Source organism: Meles meles, chromosome 16, assembly GCF_922984935.1.
Source record: "Meles meles chromosome 16, mMelMel3.1 paternal haplotype, whole genome shotgun sequence".
NCBI lineage: Eukaryota > Metazoa > Chordata > Mammalia > Carnivora > Mustelidae > Meles > Meles meles.
Genome location: NC_060081.1, coordinates 27,593,006 through 27,609,435, shown reverse-complemented (window position 1 = coordinate 27,609,435; position 16,430 = coordinate 27,593,006). Strand labels below are relative to the sequence as shown.

General features: G+C 41.0%; 1 protein-coding gene across 4 annotated transcripts in view; it reads left to right on the top strand.

Moving 5' to 3' along the window:
* The window catches only part of MGAT4A (alpha-1,3-mannosyl-glycoprotein 4-beta-N-acetylglucosaminyltransferase A), a 164,502-nt gene that overhangs the window by 135,244 nt on the left and 12,828 nt on the right, over positions 1–16,430 (top strand). For all 4 annotated transcript variants that reach the window (XM_045980144.1, XM_045980141.1, XM_045980142.1 and 1 more), the window contains exons 9-14: positions 3,758–3,872; positions 4,993–5,123; positions 8,812–8,919; positions 9,050–9,243; positions 13,868–13,946; positions 14,658–14,724. In XM_045980144.1, coding sequence (XP_045836100.1) covers positions 3,758–3,872; positions 4,993–5,123; positions 8,812–8,919; positions 9,050–9,243; positions 13,868–13,946; positions 14,658–14,724 — 694 coding nt within the window. The remainder of the gene's footprint in view (positions 1–3,757; positions 3,873–4,992; positions 5,124–8,811; positions 8,920–9,049; positions 9,244–13,867; positions 13,947–14,657; positions 14,725–16,430) is intronic.

Here is a 16,430-nt window from a genome sequence, read left to right as displayed (position 1 = left end):
AGAGTGACTCCCAGATTGGAGGTTCTGTACTCATGCAAATCCTCATGTAGGGCCTTTTCGAAGATGTGGGTGAACTCTTGAACCCTTGGGGAAGTCTTGTCCCGGTGAGCTGCCCTTGGAGCCCTTCCTGTGGGTCGGACCACTCAAAAGCAAAGAGGGACTGAGACTCCCTTGCTAAAGATATGCAGAAAAATGCATCTTTGAGATAAGCAATGATGAAAATTGGGCTCCCGTGTCCACCAAAAATCAATTGATTTCCTCTCCACTTCAGTTTTACCCGAGGTTTGGGGAAGGGCTCTGAACTATGGCCCTTTCAGTCTCTGGTGGCCAGCATTGCCGTCTTTCTTTTGGGGCACTCCCCGGCCCAGTGTCCTTTTTCCGTACAGTAAGTGCACTGATCTGAATCTAAGTCTTCCCGCCTGCGTTCTCTGTGCTTAGGCTTTTCCTTCCGTTTACCATCCCCTACCTGCTTCATGTAATGCCAAAACCTTCCTCTTGTGCATCCCTATTGTTAAACACCTTTTCTGCTATTCCCACTAACTCAGATTGTTCCCTTCAAATCCTTCCATTTTCTGAAGTTTCCTGTATCTGGGGCTGACTGGCAAAGCAAGATCGTCTAAATGAGCTATTGTGCAACTTCCCTGAAGTTTACCTCAAGTTGTTTAGCTTAGGTAAACAAACATTTAAAGACAATCAAATCTAGAATATAACATCCATAAAGGTGTGTTATTAAAACATAATTTTTCTCTCTAAAATAACCCTCGTTTCCAGAGATAGCCAAATCAGGACTAATTTATTTGAAAAACAAGTCCAGTTGTAACAGACTTGGCCTAATTATTTACACAAGCTCAGCAAGAACAGTGAGTGATCGTATAAATCTTTTAGAATCTGCTTTGCTGGAACTTCTCATAAGGAATCTCTAGGTTGAACTTATAGTAGCCTCTCCAGGCCAGAAGCCAAGCCACGTACTGGCCATCAGACATACCTGCAGTACCTGTCGATTTAAGCGAATTCCTCTTTGTGAGGTCCCCAAAGTATCCTGAGGTTCCTGCACCTGCCAGGAAGTAACATCCTTTACTCACCTGGTGAGGCTGCTGGGAACTCTGTAAGCAAGGTATCAGGCCAACAGTTCCAAGGGCTTTACAGTTCCAGGTTTTATAAAGTCAACCTTAGTTCCTTTAAGCTATCTAGTCATATCTGAGTCTTTTCAAATACGACATTCCAGTCAAAGCCTTGGTAAAATAACCAGTGTTTCCAGTGGTGTCCTGTTACAAGGAGAACAGATTCTTATTGAAGTTATGCAAATGACTGATAGCCATGGGAGAAAGGATACTTGCTGAGACCTTTTGGTCTCAGAGGGTTCAGATAGAGAGAAAGAGTTGAATACCTTGATTTGTTTACAAATGACTACTTTTACATCTCTGTAAATTACAGATAACATAAGAAAAAGTTTCCCTACTCTGGAAGAGCAAACATTACAGAATCATTAATGTTTAAAATAAGATAAAACATCAAGAGATACAATGTTACAATCTTCCAGTTCACCTAGTCCCATGTTACTAATTCTGGCTTAGTCCGAATGCAGGTTTTACTTCTGTAAATTCTTACCCATTTTAGTTCCAGGATTTTAACATATCAAAGACCTGTATTTGTCCTGAAGGTCTTCCCATATGAATTCCCTTTAAGGTGGAAGTCATTTTACAAGAGAATTCTTAGAAGGCAAATTTATGAATCAGTTAAGCACAAAACATGTTCACCAGCAGATTTCAAAAGCACAAACCCAGTTCCAGCAACCAATGCGCTAGCATTTTATCCCATTTGGTTAAGACCTAGATGTCCAACAAATTTAATTCCATTTGTCATTCAAGCAACCCTTCACAGTTTCAGGTTACCAAAGACTTTGAGAGCTACTTTAACAATTACCCATTAAAACCCTGAGACAGACAATTAACCATCAGTTTAGTCATCTCTTTGTTAACAGATTTCACATTCCACCTGGGCCCTCTCCACTTCAGACACCATGCTTTCCCGCCAGCAAGGGGGAGGGGGTCGGCAGTCCACATTGGGCCAGAGAAGACAGGAATTCCTGAAACAAAGGGAGTTTTAGCAGCTGCTTGGGAATATTCCTTAACGTCTCTGTCTTGAGTTAGACTAACCCCAGTTGGCTCCAGTCATAGCCCTTAACACGTGAAATGCGTGAGGGAGAAGCCCCACATCTATTATGAGGAACAGAGAGATGAAAGTCACAGTCCCCTTACTTTCTCCTTGCCCCATTCCTTTAATCACAGCAAACAACACAACAGACAACAAAAAGACAAGACAAAGACAACTGCAGGCCCAGCGATCCCGCCACCAGTGGGGATTTTCTAGGGGGACTCACCCCCTGACTGCCTAGGGGGACCACAAACCCCCTGGTGACCGCTTAGGGGGACTCTAACCCCCTGAAATGGCCGGGGACTCGAAACCCCTGGTGACCGCCTAGGGGGACTCAAACCCCCGGAGACCGCCTAGGGGACTCAAACCTCCTGGCAGGCCCCTGACCACCCAGGGGGACTCAAACCCCCTGACAATCAATCCCCTCACCGCCCAGGGGGGGACTCGAACCCCCTGGTGATCCCCCAGTGGAGGGAAGGGGCATCCCCACATTCACTCCAGCCCTGGGGAGCATGGCTGCATCCAGCTTCTCGCCGGTGGGCCATACCCTGGAGCTCTGCAACCAGACAGATCGGATCCCGTGATCTAACCTCCAGAGGCTTTTCCCAGAAATTCTGATGCTGGCTCAGTTCTCATCGTTTAATCCCAGACGAGCCCCCAATGTTAAGGTCCGTGATCAGAGGAGAAAGACTGATACAAAGCGAAGGTCAAGCAAAGCCTTATTTCACGCTAAGCATTGAGAATCAAACTGACCAGTCAGGGCAGTCTATTGCAAAGAGGCAACCACTCCCTGTCTCACAGACTAACTTTTAGAGAGGTAGTTCAGCCAGGCTATACACAGGTGGCCAATGAGATTGCAATACACAGAGAAAACTGCACAGTCATGTTAGGTCACACACGGGCGGCCAATTGAATTACAATTCACCCTAGTAGATATATGTGTGCCCCGCTGATTGGCTGTCTCTACCTGGCTTGACCCACCCTTGTATCTGGGCTTTGCTACCTGGGGCAGGTAGCTAGGGAGACAGTATGCACGCCCCACTGATTGGCTATCTCTACCTGGCCTGACCCGCCCTTGTATCTGGGCTTTGCAAGTAAGTTCCTCTGGGAGGGGCGGGGTCAATCTAAGTTTACTGCATAGGGTCAATCTGAATTTACTGCATAAACAACAAAATGGCTCCCTCTGATTAAGTAGGCCCTTACAGAGGGCAGAGAAGGAAAGCTACTGGCTTTTTGACTTAGTACATGTATTATATAAAAATTTTTTAAAAATTTAAAGGCTTATAAAAATTCTTTTCCTTTGAAAAGTAAAAAAGGTAGTGTGAAATCATGTTGGGCACTATGAAAGGACCAGAAAAGGGTATTCATGGAATGGACTGATTTCCCACAGTAAGGGAGTGGTTCAGGTGACTTGCTGTGTGCCTCTTCCTTTTGTTTTCCTCATTTTCTTTCAAAAAATTTTATTTTTATATTTTCATCATTTTTGACCATTTTTTTGATTTGCATTATGAAGTATACTTGAGTTTTCTTATAATAAAGAATATCCTTTTATCTGAATCTTTTCGACTCTGATTTATTAATCTGATTGTTCAACTTTTTTTAGCTTGAAGATGATATTATTGTCAAACAGAATTACTTTAACACTATAAAAAATTTTGCACTTCAACTTTCTTCTGAAGAATGGATGATACTCGAGTTCTCCCAGCTGGGCTTCATTGGTAAGAATAGTGTCAGATTTATCTACTTTTCAGAAATAACTGCGACTCTTGGAATCTTAAACTAATTTCTTTTATCTTAAAATTGTCTTTTTTTTCCCGGAAAAAATTTGTTCAAAAACAATGGATTGTTTTTGAGGAAATTGAATTTTAGGTAAACTTCTACATATGAAATGATGTAAGTCAACCCAAAATAATATTTGGATACTTCTAAGATTGCAGTATTTACTGTGGAGTATACACACACGGCCAGCCATGGTCCCGAGCATGTCTGATTTCTTCACTGACCCCTCTAGTCGCTCTTTTAGTGCCCAGAGCTCTAGTAGGATTGGGGTTCTTTTACAAAGAATGCCACACTAAATGTTTTCCAGTATGAATTCCTGGTGTTTGATGTAGTCCTTAAAGTACTTGTTCAGGGATTAATTTGTAATCATTTGTTGCTTTCATAGACTAATTAAGGTGCTCATTTAAAATATTTTTTCCACTAAAATCCCTAAATTCTGTAATTAAACATATTGAAAAGTGAAGAATTGCAGGAAGTTTACAGGTTTTAGAAAAACACCTAGAGAATAACATTTCACTTCTGTAGTACTTTAAAACTTTAAGTATTAGAGGCTGGGCTTTTGACCTTGTTGGTCATTTATCTCAAAACGTAAGAATCAAAAACATCTTTACTTGTGAAAGTTTCATTGCAGACAGAATTAGGAAACCTTCTTTTTCTGCAGTTACTGATTTGGTTAATTTTTTTTTTTTAACCTAAACCTAAAAAACCCAAATTTCTTTTCTTTTTCTTTTTAAATGGGAAGAATTTTAATAAGACATGAAGGAAAAGTCTCTGACTTGGTTCTTGAATCCTTCGAGCCAGTAGCTGAATGATAGATTTTATAATGGAGAAAGTCAGGAGTTCAGTAGATCTATTTATCCCCAGGTGACAACTCAGAATGTTTAGCTAAAGCAAGTTTGTTTGCTTTTGACGAGACAAGTGGGGAAGTTATTCTTCATGACTTCTGTTTGAAAGGACAAGCTTTTATATATTTGTTGTTAGATCTCACTTATTTAAGCCATTTTGTTGCTTGGTTTCTTCATAACAGCTGTTGACTGAGAAAATTTTTTTTTTTTCCAGGTAAAATGTTTCAAGCACCAGACCTCACTCTGATCGTGGAATTCATATTTATGTTCTATAAGGAGAAACCCATTGATTGGCTCTTGGACCATATACTCTGGGTCAAAGTCTGCAACCCTGAAAAAGATGCAGTAAGTTGATTTCTTCTGAGAGTGGATACAGGCGTGCTGACAAACGTGACTTCCATCTTAGGCCTATCATTATGTTCATGTTCATTCCATGACCACTCCTGGGGCCACGTGCTTAGGGCTCATGATGATTAATATACATAGTTTAGAAATGCCACCTTCAGCTGGGTTGGAGAGAGGTTTGTTCTGGTCTCCCCTTTATCTGTTGGACATAAGAGTCTTTCCCTTTCCTGACACCCAGATGGTACTACGAGATCTAATTAAGGGCTAGCTGTCAGTTAAGTTCCTGCAAACCCTTTGATCTTACTCCAGGGTCCTTACTACAGTGTGTCCTCTTGCTCTATAAAACCTGTGGACTAAGGTCCAAATCTTGCAGAGAATCACTGCATGGTTGGATCGTCACCCCACCCAATTCCACCCCTCCCCCGTAACACACCCTACACCATCAGTTACCCTGAATAAAACCATGCTTTCTCAGTTTGAGGGATACTTTACTGTCCCTCCCCTACCTTCTACCAGGGGAAGAGGCTTCTTTTCTGGCTTCTTTTCTGTATCTTGTGAAAGTGACTTTGAAGAAGCCAGATTTTGTAAACAAACAGTTAAATAGCTGAATGAAAGTAATGACATTTGAAGTGCTGGCTTGCTTTCTTGAACTGACAGAAAATCCCTAAATTAGAGGGACTTTTAAATAACCGTGGAAAATCCCTTAAATCAGTGAAGTCCACCTTTCTTCAGATTGCTGATAAATGTTAGCGGTGTCATTAGGCTCTGGTATTTCATGACTGGGGGCTATAGATGTTCTCCTATCTGTCCTGGGTTGGGGTTATTTCAGCTTTCTTCATACTCTGTGATTTTTCTTTTTTCAAATACTTTGGGGACAGTATCGGGCCCAGCACTTCTGGAAATAAGAAATAAAATAGTAGCGATATTTTATACCAAAGCAGTGGCAAGTCAAAAAGCACTTTTTAGTATATTACTTGGAAGAAACCAGTGTTCCTATGCTGACCTTTGGTGTAATGGTAGCAGGTAAATAAGTCAATGATGACTTTTGTCTTATCATGTTAATTCCATAGAAATCTTGTTGTAAAAAGTAATTAGCTATGTTTTCCTTGTCCAATTTGAATTGTACCTCTGGAAAAAAAATTCCTTTTTAGGTGTAAGCATAAATGTGAATACACATTCTTAAAAATGAGTCATTTTCTTTTTTAATTATTTATTTGTGTGAGAGAGAGACTGAGAGGCAGAGGGAGAAGCAGGCTCCTGAGGAGCAGGGAACCCGATGTGGGACTCGATCCCAGGACTCTGGGATCATGACATAAGCCGAAGGCAGGCGCTTATCCGACTGAGCCACCCATGCACACCCCAAAATAAGTGATTTTTGACATGTAGTAACAGGAAGTCTTGATTATGGGGATGTGTCTTTATAGGGATGACTTAATATTCATTCTAACAAACATTTAATTTGACTTCATGACCTTATTATCTAGAATAGTTTGATCATCCTACCTGCCACTTAGTTTTTAGGACACTGCCTTCTGGTGTTTGTAAACTATTGTTACATTCTTTTTTTGTCTGTTTGTTCTTAAACCACTGTCTTAGAGCAAATCATGGAACAGAACCAAATAGCAAAGTAGCTACTTTCCAACAATGCGTGAACATATAAATTGATTTGAACAACTCATTTTTATGCTGTTAGTCCTGACCTGTATTTTCTTTGTGACTTACAGGCATTTTTATCATAGGACATAGGAAAATTCAGATGATTGTTTCACTCCTACGGTATACTTGCATTCAATTGGTCCTCTGCAGTATTTTATCTCCTATAGGGTTAGGTTCTAAAATGAGTCTGGGGGGCGCCTGGGTGGCTCAGTGGGTTAAGGCCTCTGCCTTCGGCTCAGGTCATGATCCCAGGGTCCTGGAATCGAGCCCCACATCAGGCTCTTTGCTCCGCAGGGAGCCTGCTTCCTCCTCTCTCTCTGCCTGCCTCTCTGCCTGCTGGTGATCTCTGTCTGTCAAATAAATAAATAAAATCTTAAAAAAATTAAAAAAATTAAAAAATAAAAATAAAATGAGTCTGGGAGGTGAGAATCTCTGATAGTAGAAATTAAAGCCATTTAAATCCTCTATAAATTTTAGCAAACAGCCTTTTGGCCAGTTTGATCGATCTTTTCTGTCACTGCTCCTTAGGTATTTCAAGTTCCACAGTTCAACTCAGCACAGTTACGGGACAACTTGTGCTTCCATGTGAAGTGCCTCCAGGCCCAGACTTCAGATTACAACCTGTCCTCACGCTTGGTCTGGGTGTGGGAAATCCAGAATGCCAGCAGGGCGCCCCCTGTGGGTTAACTCGGTACTTGAAGACAGCCTCAGCTTCCTGTCAGGCTTTTATCAATTCTTCTCATTTTTAGTGACCTAACAAGTTCTGGGCCAAGAATGTACTTTTATTTGTAACACATTTCCACTTGGAAAGGCCTCCAATAGTTTCCTGGGTACTAAAATGCTTAATTTTTCTCAAGAGGTTTTACTTCGTTACTGTTATTAGTAACACTACAGTACAGGTAATAGAACATATTCTATTTACACAAAATTCAACTACTCAAATGGAAGGTGAGGGAAAGGAAGGGAGGAAGAGTAAAGGAGAAGAGCAAGGGGGAGGGAGGGGAAGAAGAGAATGACCAGTGCCCGAGACTGAGCCCTCTCAACAGGCAGTGGACTCACTGGTGCCTAAAGAGTCCAAGTGGGTTGATAAACCTGTTGAATTTTCCAGCCCAGTGTCAAAGAGCTACTGTTCTGGAGGCTACCAGCATGTGCAGACAGTTTCCCCAACATCCTAGCGGAAGCAACTGAAGAATTACAGGCCACAGAAAAACATGGCCTAAGGAGCAGTGACAGAAAAGATTGATCAAACTGCCCAAAGGGCTGTGTCCTAAAATTTATAGAGGATTTAAAGGGTTTTAATTTCTACTATCAGAGATTCTCACCTCCCAGACTCACGTAGAACCTAACCCTATAGGAGATAAAATACTGCAGAAGATCAACTGAATGCTTATGGTCAAGCTGTTACCTTGCATTTTCAGATAACTTTGATGCAACAAAATATGCCTTTTATTATTTGCAAATCCTTCGTTATATCATCCGATTAAAGACATTCTGTATATTTGAACCAAACCTCTAGGTTTTAGTGTGTGTATTTTAATATTAAAAGTCAAATGGACATATTGACATATCCTGAAGATGGTTGAAATTAAATCCTGAACTCTTCTGAGAAAGCTGTGCTTATCTTAAATTTTTTTCACATTAAATCTGTTTATCTAGTAAGTAGCAAATCTCAATGTGTTAAAAAGGACCCTGAGAATTGTGATTTGGAATTATGAGATAAGTTGGATTTTCTTTTCAATATTCTTGAAAAGGACTTCTGAAAGGGGTACCTGGGTAGCCCAATTGGTCGAGTGTCCAACTCTTGGTTTCAACTCAGGTCATGATCTCAGGGTTGTAAGATTGAGCCCCACGTCTCAGGCTCCATGCTGGATGTGGAGCCTACTTACGGCTCTCTCTCTCCCCATCCTTCTGACCCTCCCTGACCCCTACTCTGTCTCTGAAAATAAAAGGTCTTATGGTTTTTCTGATGAGGACAAGATTTCATTTTGTAAATGACACGTGACACTGACATGATTTTTTTTTTAATATTTAGAAACATTGTGATAGACAGAAAGCAAATCTACGAATTCGCTTCAGACCTTCGCTTTTCCAACATGTTGGTCTGCATTCTTCTCTATCAGGAAAAATACAGAAACTCACGGTTGGTGATGTAATTTTATTTTCCTCATGCACATACAGTTTGTTATTTCATGTTTAGTCACTGATTGTTCTTCTTCATAAGTATAAATAAGCTATATGATGTTTAACAGCATATGTGTTTCTCCTCTTAGGATAAAGATTACATGAAACCATTAATTCTTAAAATCCATGTAAACCCACCTGCAGAGATATCTACTTCTTTGAAGGTCTACCAAGGACATACACTGGAGAAAACTTACATGGGGGAGGATTTCTTCTGGGCTATAACCCCAGTAGCCGGCGATTACATCTTGTTCAAATTTGATAAGCCAGTCAATGTAGAAAGGTTGGTGACTGTTGAAATCTATTTGGTCTTACAATTTTACACCTCTTCTTCATAGTGTGATTTATGATGGATTTTTTTTATGTGTATAACAGATGTGAAGAGACGGTGGGTCCCAAGTGTTAGGTTATAAAATACTTTCCTACAACTCGGTAGTAAAATGGGTGTGTTGTTTTTAGATAGGACATCGGCTCTTAGCATGTTCGGTAAATTCTTGGTATTGTTGAACAAATATTTAGTATAGTTTTTTAATACTTTCAGGCAGAACTCTTCCTCAAAATATAGATTAGTTTTCATGTCCTTATTCTAGAATATCCCTCAGGGTTTGACTGAGAGCTCGTCAGTTACCTAGCAAATTGGCTGAAATGATACTTTTGACAGACTGTGACCATCCCTTGTCAGTGATTTTATAAGTGCTGGCTTGCTTTTAGACCACCGTGGAAGAATGTATAACCCTTTTGTGTTTTTCAGAATTTATGTTCATTTAACAGAATTTAGGACTTTTTTCTGCCTATTTTTTAACAGCCATGAATTCCCCCAACCTTTCCTCAGTTTGGGGTATATTCCCCAGACTATAAACAATCTGTGGTACACTTAAATGTAATCCCTGAATGGAATATAATTCTGTAGCCTGGGGCACATTGTGTTACATGTTCTCGTGTAAAGCATGTCCCGTTGTTAGAACCCACCAAAACTTATTTGGAATAATTCTACTTAAGGTTTTCAGAAATAGTGCATAGTTATCATGTTATTGATTTTATTTTATTACTCTAAACTGATTCTAAAGAGGAATTTAAGTGTGTAAAAATGTTTTGGGCAATATGGTGAGTGCTGTGAAGTGTGTAAACCTGGCAATTCACAGACCTGTACCCCTGGGGCTAATAATACATTATATGTTTATTAAAAAAATTAAAAAATTAAAAATAAAAAATGTTTTGGGCAATGGGACTATCCCTGGAAAAAACCTAAAAATACTTTGGAGTAATATTTCACATTTATGAGTACATAATATTTTGTTGTTAAATTTAATGTTCATTGTTATACTAGATAGCATGATATTCAGCACTTTGAGGTAGTATTTACCACACTTAAAAGAGTCATCATAGGGGCATTTGGGCAGCTCAGCTGGTTGAGCGTCTGACTCCTGATCTCAGCTCAGGTCTTGATCTTAGAGTCAAGGGTTTGGGCCCTGTGCTGGGGTCCGTGCTGGGTGTGGAGCCTACATTGAAAAAAAAGATGTCATCATAAATATCTGAAATTGGGTTAATATCCAAAATATGTAAAGAACTTACACAACTCAATACCAAAAAAAAGTAAATGATTTGATTAAAAAATGGGGCAGAGGGCCTGAAGACACATTTTTCCAGAGATGATACATAGATGCCCAACAGATGGATGAAAGGATGCTCAGTATCAGTAGTCGTCAGGGAGAGGCAAGTTAAAACAATGAGCTGTCACCTTATACCAGTCAGAAGGGCTAAAATCAGAATGACAAGAAAGAACAAGTGTTGGCAGGGCGTGGGGAAAGGGGACCCCTTGTGCACTGTTGGTGGGAATGTAAATTGGTGCAACCACTGTGGGAAACAATATGGAGGTTCCTTAAAAAAATTAAAAACAGAAGTACAGTAGGATGCACTAATTCCACTACTGGGTACTTACGAAAGGAAAGGAAAATACTACTTGAAGAGGATTCTTGCAGCTCTGTTTACTGGGGCATGATTAACAGTAGCCATGATAGGGAAGCATCCCAAGTGCCATCAGTAGACAAACGGATAAGATAAGGAGATTGTGGTGTATGGACCCATGAGGGAATACGCCACACAAAGGATGAGATCTTGCCTTTTGTGACAACGTGGATGGACCTGGAGGGTATTAAGCTATGTGTGAAGTAAGTCAGCCGGAGAAAGACATATACCACATAATTCCACTCAGGAATCTTAAGAGAAAACAACCCACAAGTAAACAAAAAGCGGACTCAGACCTGTGAATACAGAAAACAAACTGGTGGCCGGAAGGGGAGGGGAGTTGGGGGGGGTTGGGCAAAATGGTGAAGGGGAGAGGGAGCTACAGGCTTCCAGTGATGGAATGAATAAGTTGCTGGCATAAAAGGCACAGCATAGGGAATACAGTGAGTGACAGCGTAGCAGCCCTGTAGGGTGACAGATGGCAGCCGCCCTCGTGGTGAGCTCAGACTCACACAGAGATGGCGGATCACTGTGTTGTACACCTGAAGCTAATGTAGCGTTGTGGGTCAGCTATACTCAGAGATGTCTAAACCAAGAGTCATCATACAATTAGAAACAATTTTTTCACCTCCATAAATCAGAATAGTCTCAGACCATGTCTTTTGGTTATTTTTAACAAGTTAAAATTGTGCCAGCAAAGAATCTGCTAAAGAACTCCTGTATTGGAGATCAGATTTCTTAAAGTAATTTATATGATCCCACTGAGAACCCATTTCTGGTAAAACACAGTTCTTTTAAAATCAGAGTATATCTGAATTTTCTCAGATTTCATGGAGAGACCCCCCGCCTTGCCTAGAATAGGGAAAAGGAATCACTTTTGACTTGCACAATAATGGATTTGCTGAGAGGGGGGAAAAAGCAGAAGTTGTATTTATCAGTACAGAAATTAAGTGGTAGGGAAGATATTTTCTGACTACATATTATGATATGTTTTGATTACATAAAAATTTTAAAATACGAAAAAATGAGGGAAAAAAATCACAACCCCATAGACACCATTGTGATCATTTTGGCACTTTCTACTTTGAAAGCCATTATGGTCTGTATGCAGTTTTATGTTTTATATTTTCCATCATAATTTGTCGTAAATGATTCATAAACATTTTTTAGTACCTTTTTTAAAAGATCTTTTTATTTATTTATTTGACACAGAGAGAGATTACAAGTAGGCAGAGAGAGAGGGGGAAGCAGGCTCCCCGATGAGCAGAGAGCCAGATGCGGGGATTGATCCCAGGACTCGAAGACCACGACCCGAGCTGAAGGGAGAGGCCCAACCCACTGAGCCACCCAGGCGCCCCTCGTAAACATTTTAATAGTTGCACATTCTCTCCACTGTCGGCTATACTATCATTTATTTCTTCTGATATTAAACTTTGTAGATCATACTGACTTTTCCGCTCTAATCTCATAGTAAACACCTCTGAATCAGTCTGTCTGAATGGCAAATTCTGTCCATCATTCCTTTCTTAAAAGTGGCTTCCCCTGTTTTGTATTGGTCTGTAGCTGAGGTCATGAGTGGCCCATAGTTATAGCAGGCAGCATTTCAAGTCAAAGATGTCTTTTAAAAAAAGGTGTCTCTCATCAGAAAACATTGGAATTAATCTTTGGCATAGCCTACAGGGAGCTGAGGGTGCCCTTCCCTCTGTAACACCAGAAAATCCGGTCTTCATCCCAGATGATTTCTGCCCACCAATACTATACTGTACCGTTAGCCTCCTGTCACTGCTCCTTGCTGAGTACTTTAAATAGGCAGGGTATTTTGTCAGTTCTCATAAACTCATAAACTTGCTACAGTCCTGTGAGGTGGGTGAGAATCTCTGCACTTTCAGAAGAGACTCGGGCTCAGGAAGCTAATGTAACTTGCTAAAGGTGAGAATTCTCTAAATGAGAGACTAAATGAGAGACCTAGGATTTGGATCCAGGTCTTTCTAAATCTAAACTTTTAACCATTTAACTTAGTTAAACTTGTTTTCTTTCTTTTGTTTTCTTTTTTAAGGTTTTATTCATTTATTTGACAGGGAGAGAACAAGCACAAGTGGGCAGAATGGTAGGCAGAGAGAGAGGGAGAAGCAGGCTCCCCACTGAGCAAGGAGCCTGGTGTGGGGACTCAATCTCAGGGCCCTGGGATCATGACCCGAACTGAAGGCAGCCGCTTAACAGACTGAGCCACCCAGGCGCCCCTAAACTTAAGTTTTCAGTTCAGATCTAGATACGCTTTGCATGCCCTGTTTGGGTTTTACACCTACCCTTCCTCCCTCCTTTCCCCACATACACTTACACACACACTGGTTTTCAGGGTGTCAGAACCTGAGGACATTATCCTCATACGCAGGGAGTATTTTAGATTGATCATAGTTGCTATTCAGATGTTTGTTCATAGTGATAAGTGGAATTATTCAGCTATTTGGAATTGGTTAATTTACTCTCAGGCTCCTAATACTGAAATTATTTGGATTGGATAAACTTGCCATGGCTCGTGGCCGTCCCGGTGAAAATCTTCTCAGGCACAAGATACAGTAGTATTCTGTAGGTGCCGCAGCTTCGATTACTCCTCGAGGTAGTGTATATTTATAACAGCGTGAACCTCAGCCTAAAACTGTCTTTTTTTTTTTTTAAAAAATAGTCTGTTAAATACATTATTACGTCAAGCACCACACATGCCCCTTCCGATGGAAGGAATTAACACATCCCCTCAGGGTTGCATCCTTGGGTTTTTAGGTTCCCTGCAACTATTTGGAACAGTAACGCGCCCTCGTTTTGCGCTCTGGTGCGGTCCCCGCTCACCCCGAGCCACGCTGGGAAAGCTCACTGTGAGGTGAGGCCGTCTTCCTGAATCTTCTTCAAATCTAGTCTGATTCATACTTTTATGTTTGTCTTTTCAGTTACTTGTTCCACAGCGGCAACCAAGAACACCCAGGAGATATTCTGCTCAACACAACTGTGGAAGTTTTGCCTTTAAAGGTATGCCTGTTTCTTCCCCTAATTCTTCTTCAGAGCTAAGACCGAGAGAGTTGGTTTGAGGTTATCCCTACTGACAAGGTGAAAGAAAATTCTCTCGTTTGCAGGACCTTTGTGATGAGCAAGATTAATTTTTTTTTTTTTTTGAAATATGGAACACTTAGTATATTGTCCCATCTGTCTTATTCATAGAGCCTCCATTTTGTTTCCTGTTGGAAAATAACTTGGAAGTTCCTACCAGGAAAATAAGTGAATCATCATTTTACTCTAATGCTCTATTTTGAGTCCCACAATGCCATGTGGTTTTAATGCCTGTCGTTTAATACACAAAATTAATTTACTGGTCTTTAAGGAGTGCTTAGTTTTCTTTCAAGCTAACACAGTTTTTTAATTTTAGTGAAAAAAATAGTACCCTATTAAATTGGTTTAAATTTAATTAAAATTTAAATTTTCTAATCAATGTATCATCGATCTATATTCATTTATATATTTAAATTTTCTAACCAATCTAGAAAGATACATAGATTCAGATAGTTATAAAAAAAAAAGAATATTTGTTTTGATAAACTTTTTAAGATTCAAGACTGAGATGACTTTTTTCTTTTTTAGAAAGCGCTGAGCCGCAAACATCACTTTTATGTTTATTAAGATACATTAGATCTGTTGTAAATAGAAGTAATGATTTGCAAAGTTAATGTTTTTGTTCTATTTTAGAGTGAAGGTTTGGAAATCAGCAAAGAAACCAAAGACAAACGATTAGAAGATGGTTATTTCAGAATAGGTAATACCTCGTACTTTAACCTAGTAGAATGTCCTTGACTTTTCTGGACTAACTCCTAAGTAATTTTAACTTCTCGTTGGATGTTAAGCACTTTCGGGTTACAGTTACCAATGTCCTCCCAAGTTGTGTGTGTTCTCGTGTTTCGTACTTTAATTGTCTTGACCCAACCAGGCTTTCAGATCAGAGGTTCATTTGCTGGTTCCTCTTTCTCTCCCCACCTGCTGTTTCATGGTTGATAGCTAGATCCTCTGCCTTCAGCTGCCTCCTGCCCTCTCTGACCGGGCGATGGTAGCTACTTGCAAGGTCCCAGCAACGTCCGTGTGCCAGAAGCTCTGTGCCTTTAGCCCCTGCCTCCTTCCTGAGCTTCAGGTCTGTACTGAGATGCTTTCTCTCTCTCTCTCTTTAAGGATTTTATTTACTTATTTGAGAGAGAGAGAGAGAGAGAGAGCACCAAAGCAGAGGGGGTGGGGAGAAGGGAGAAGCCGGCCACCTGCAGAGCAGGGAGCCCGATGTGGGGCTCGATTCCAGGACCCCGAGCTCATGACCTGAGCCGAAGGCAGACACCCGGGCATGCCCTGAGATGCTTTCTGACATGCGCACATGGCCATTTACTCTGAGCATCTGTGCCGGGGTCGTATCTTCCGGTCACCATAGTTTTTGCTGTCACTATTCACATGGTTGCCTAAGCCCCACCTTGGGAGACACCCTGAACACACACCCCACTTTGCACTGTCCGTTAGCATAAAATATGTCCATCTGGAATGCCTAGTCACCTGCCCTGGGCTGGTGCTTAGGCCTCTGCTCTGGGTCTGGGCTGGAGAAGGACTGCCTCTCCCTGCGTCCTTCTGCTTGCTTTGCCCAGAACCCCAGCAGTTGCCTTTCTAAAGCGTCCCTGTTACCACGATGTTATCCTGGGGCAGGATCTTAATGCCTTTCCATGATCACATTCCTTAGCTTCCACCTACTTTCACATCACGTTTCCTTTGATTCTCAGTTTCCCTTGTCCTGAGTCTCTTGTTCCTCTCATGCTCCTTGCGCTCATGTACAGCTGTGCCTCTGGCCATTTTCTCCACCTGATACTTCTCCTCATGAATGCTTTCTCATTCTCTGTTAAACACTGCAGCTGTCCCTCTAGTCTGCTCTTCCTAACACACTGCGTGCGCTTTACTTTGTGGCCTTGCCATGTCACAGCACAGTCCCCTGTCACAGCGTGGTCCCATCACAGTGCGGTCCTGCACGCTTGGTGGGGAAGGCAGGCGGCGATGGCCCTTGGCCATCTCTTGGAGTTAACATACAGTCTGTTGTTGGATGGGTGTGAACTCAGTGAATGAGGATATATTTTCTTTTTCTTGAAAATAATGCTTTTCTTAGTGGTAGGCAGAAGAGAATATTGGTAAGTTTACACTGTAGGTATACAGGACGGATACAATCAGAAACCTGTCTTGAGAGTTTTCACATCTGGTGTCATGGTTTCTGCTACAGGGTTTGTGTGATAACCCTAGTTTTTGTGCCGTTTTGGTGGACAGATGAGTTTCATTATTTTCATATTTGTGTTACGTCTAGAAATGTATCAAAAGTTGGCTGCATATCCAAGACATTTATTAACCCTATTATTTGTCCGTTATTTAGTTTCTGAGACTGTTGTGTTCTAGATTAGGAAAGCGTAGGAAATTGACCATCAGTAGTAACTTGAAGATAATGACCAT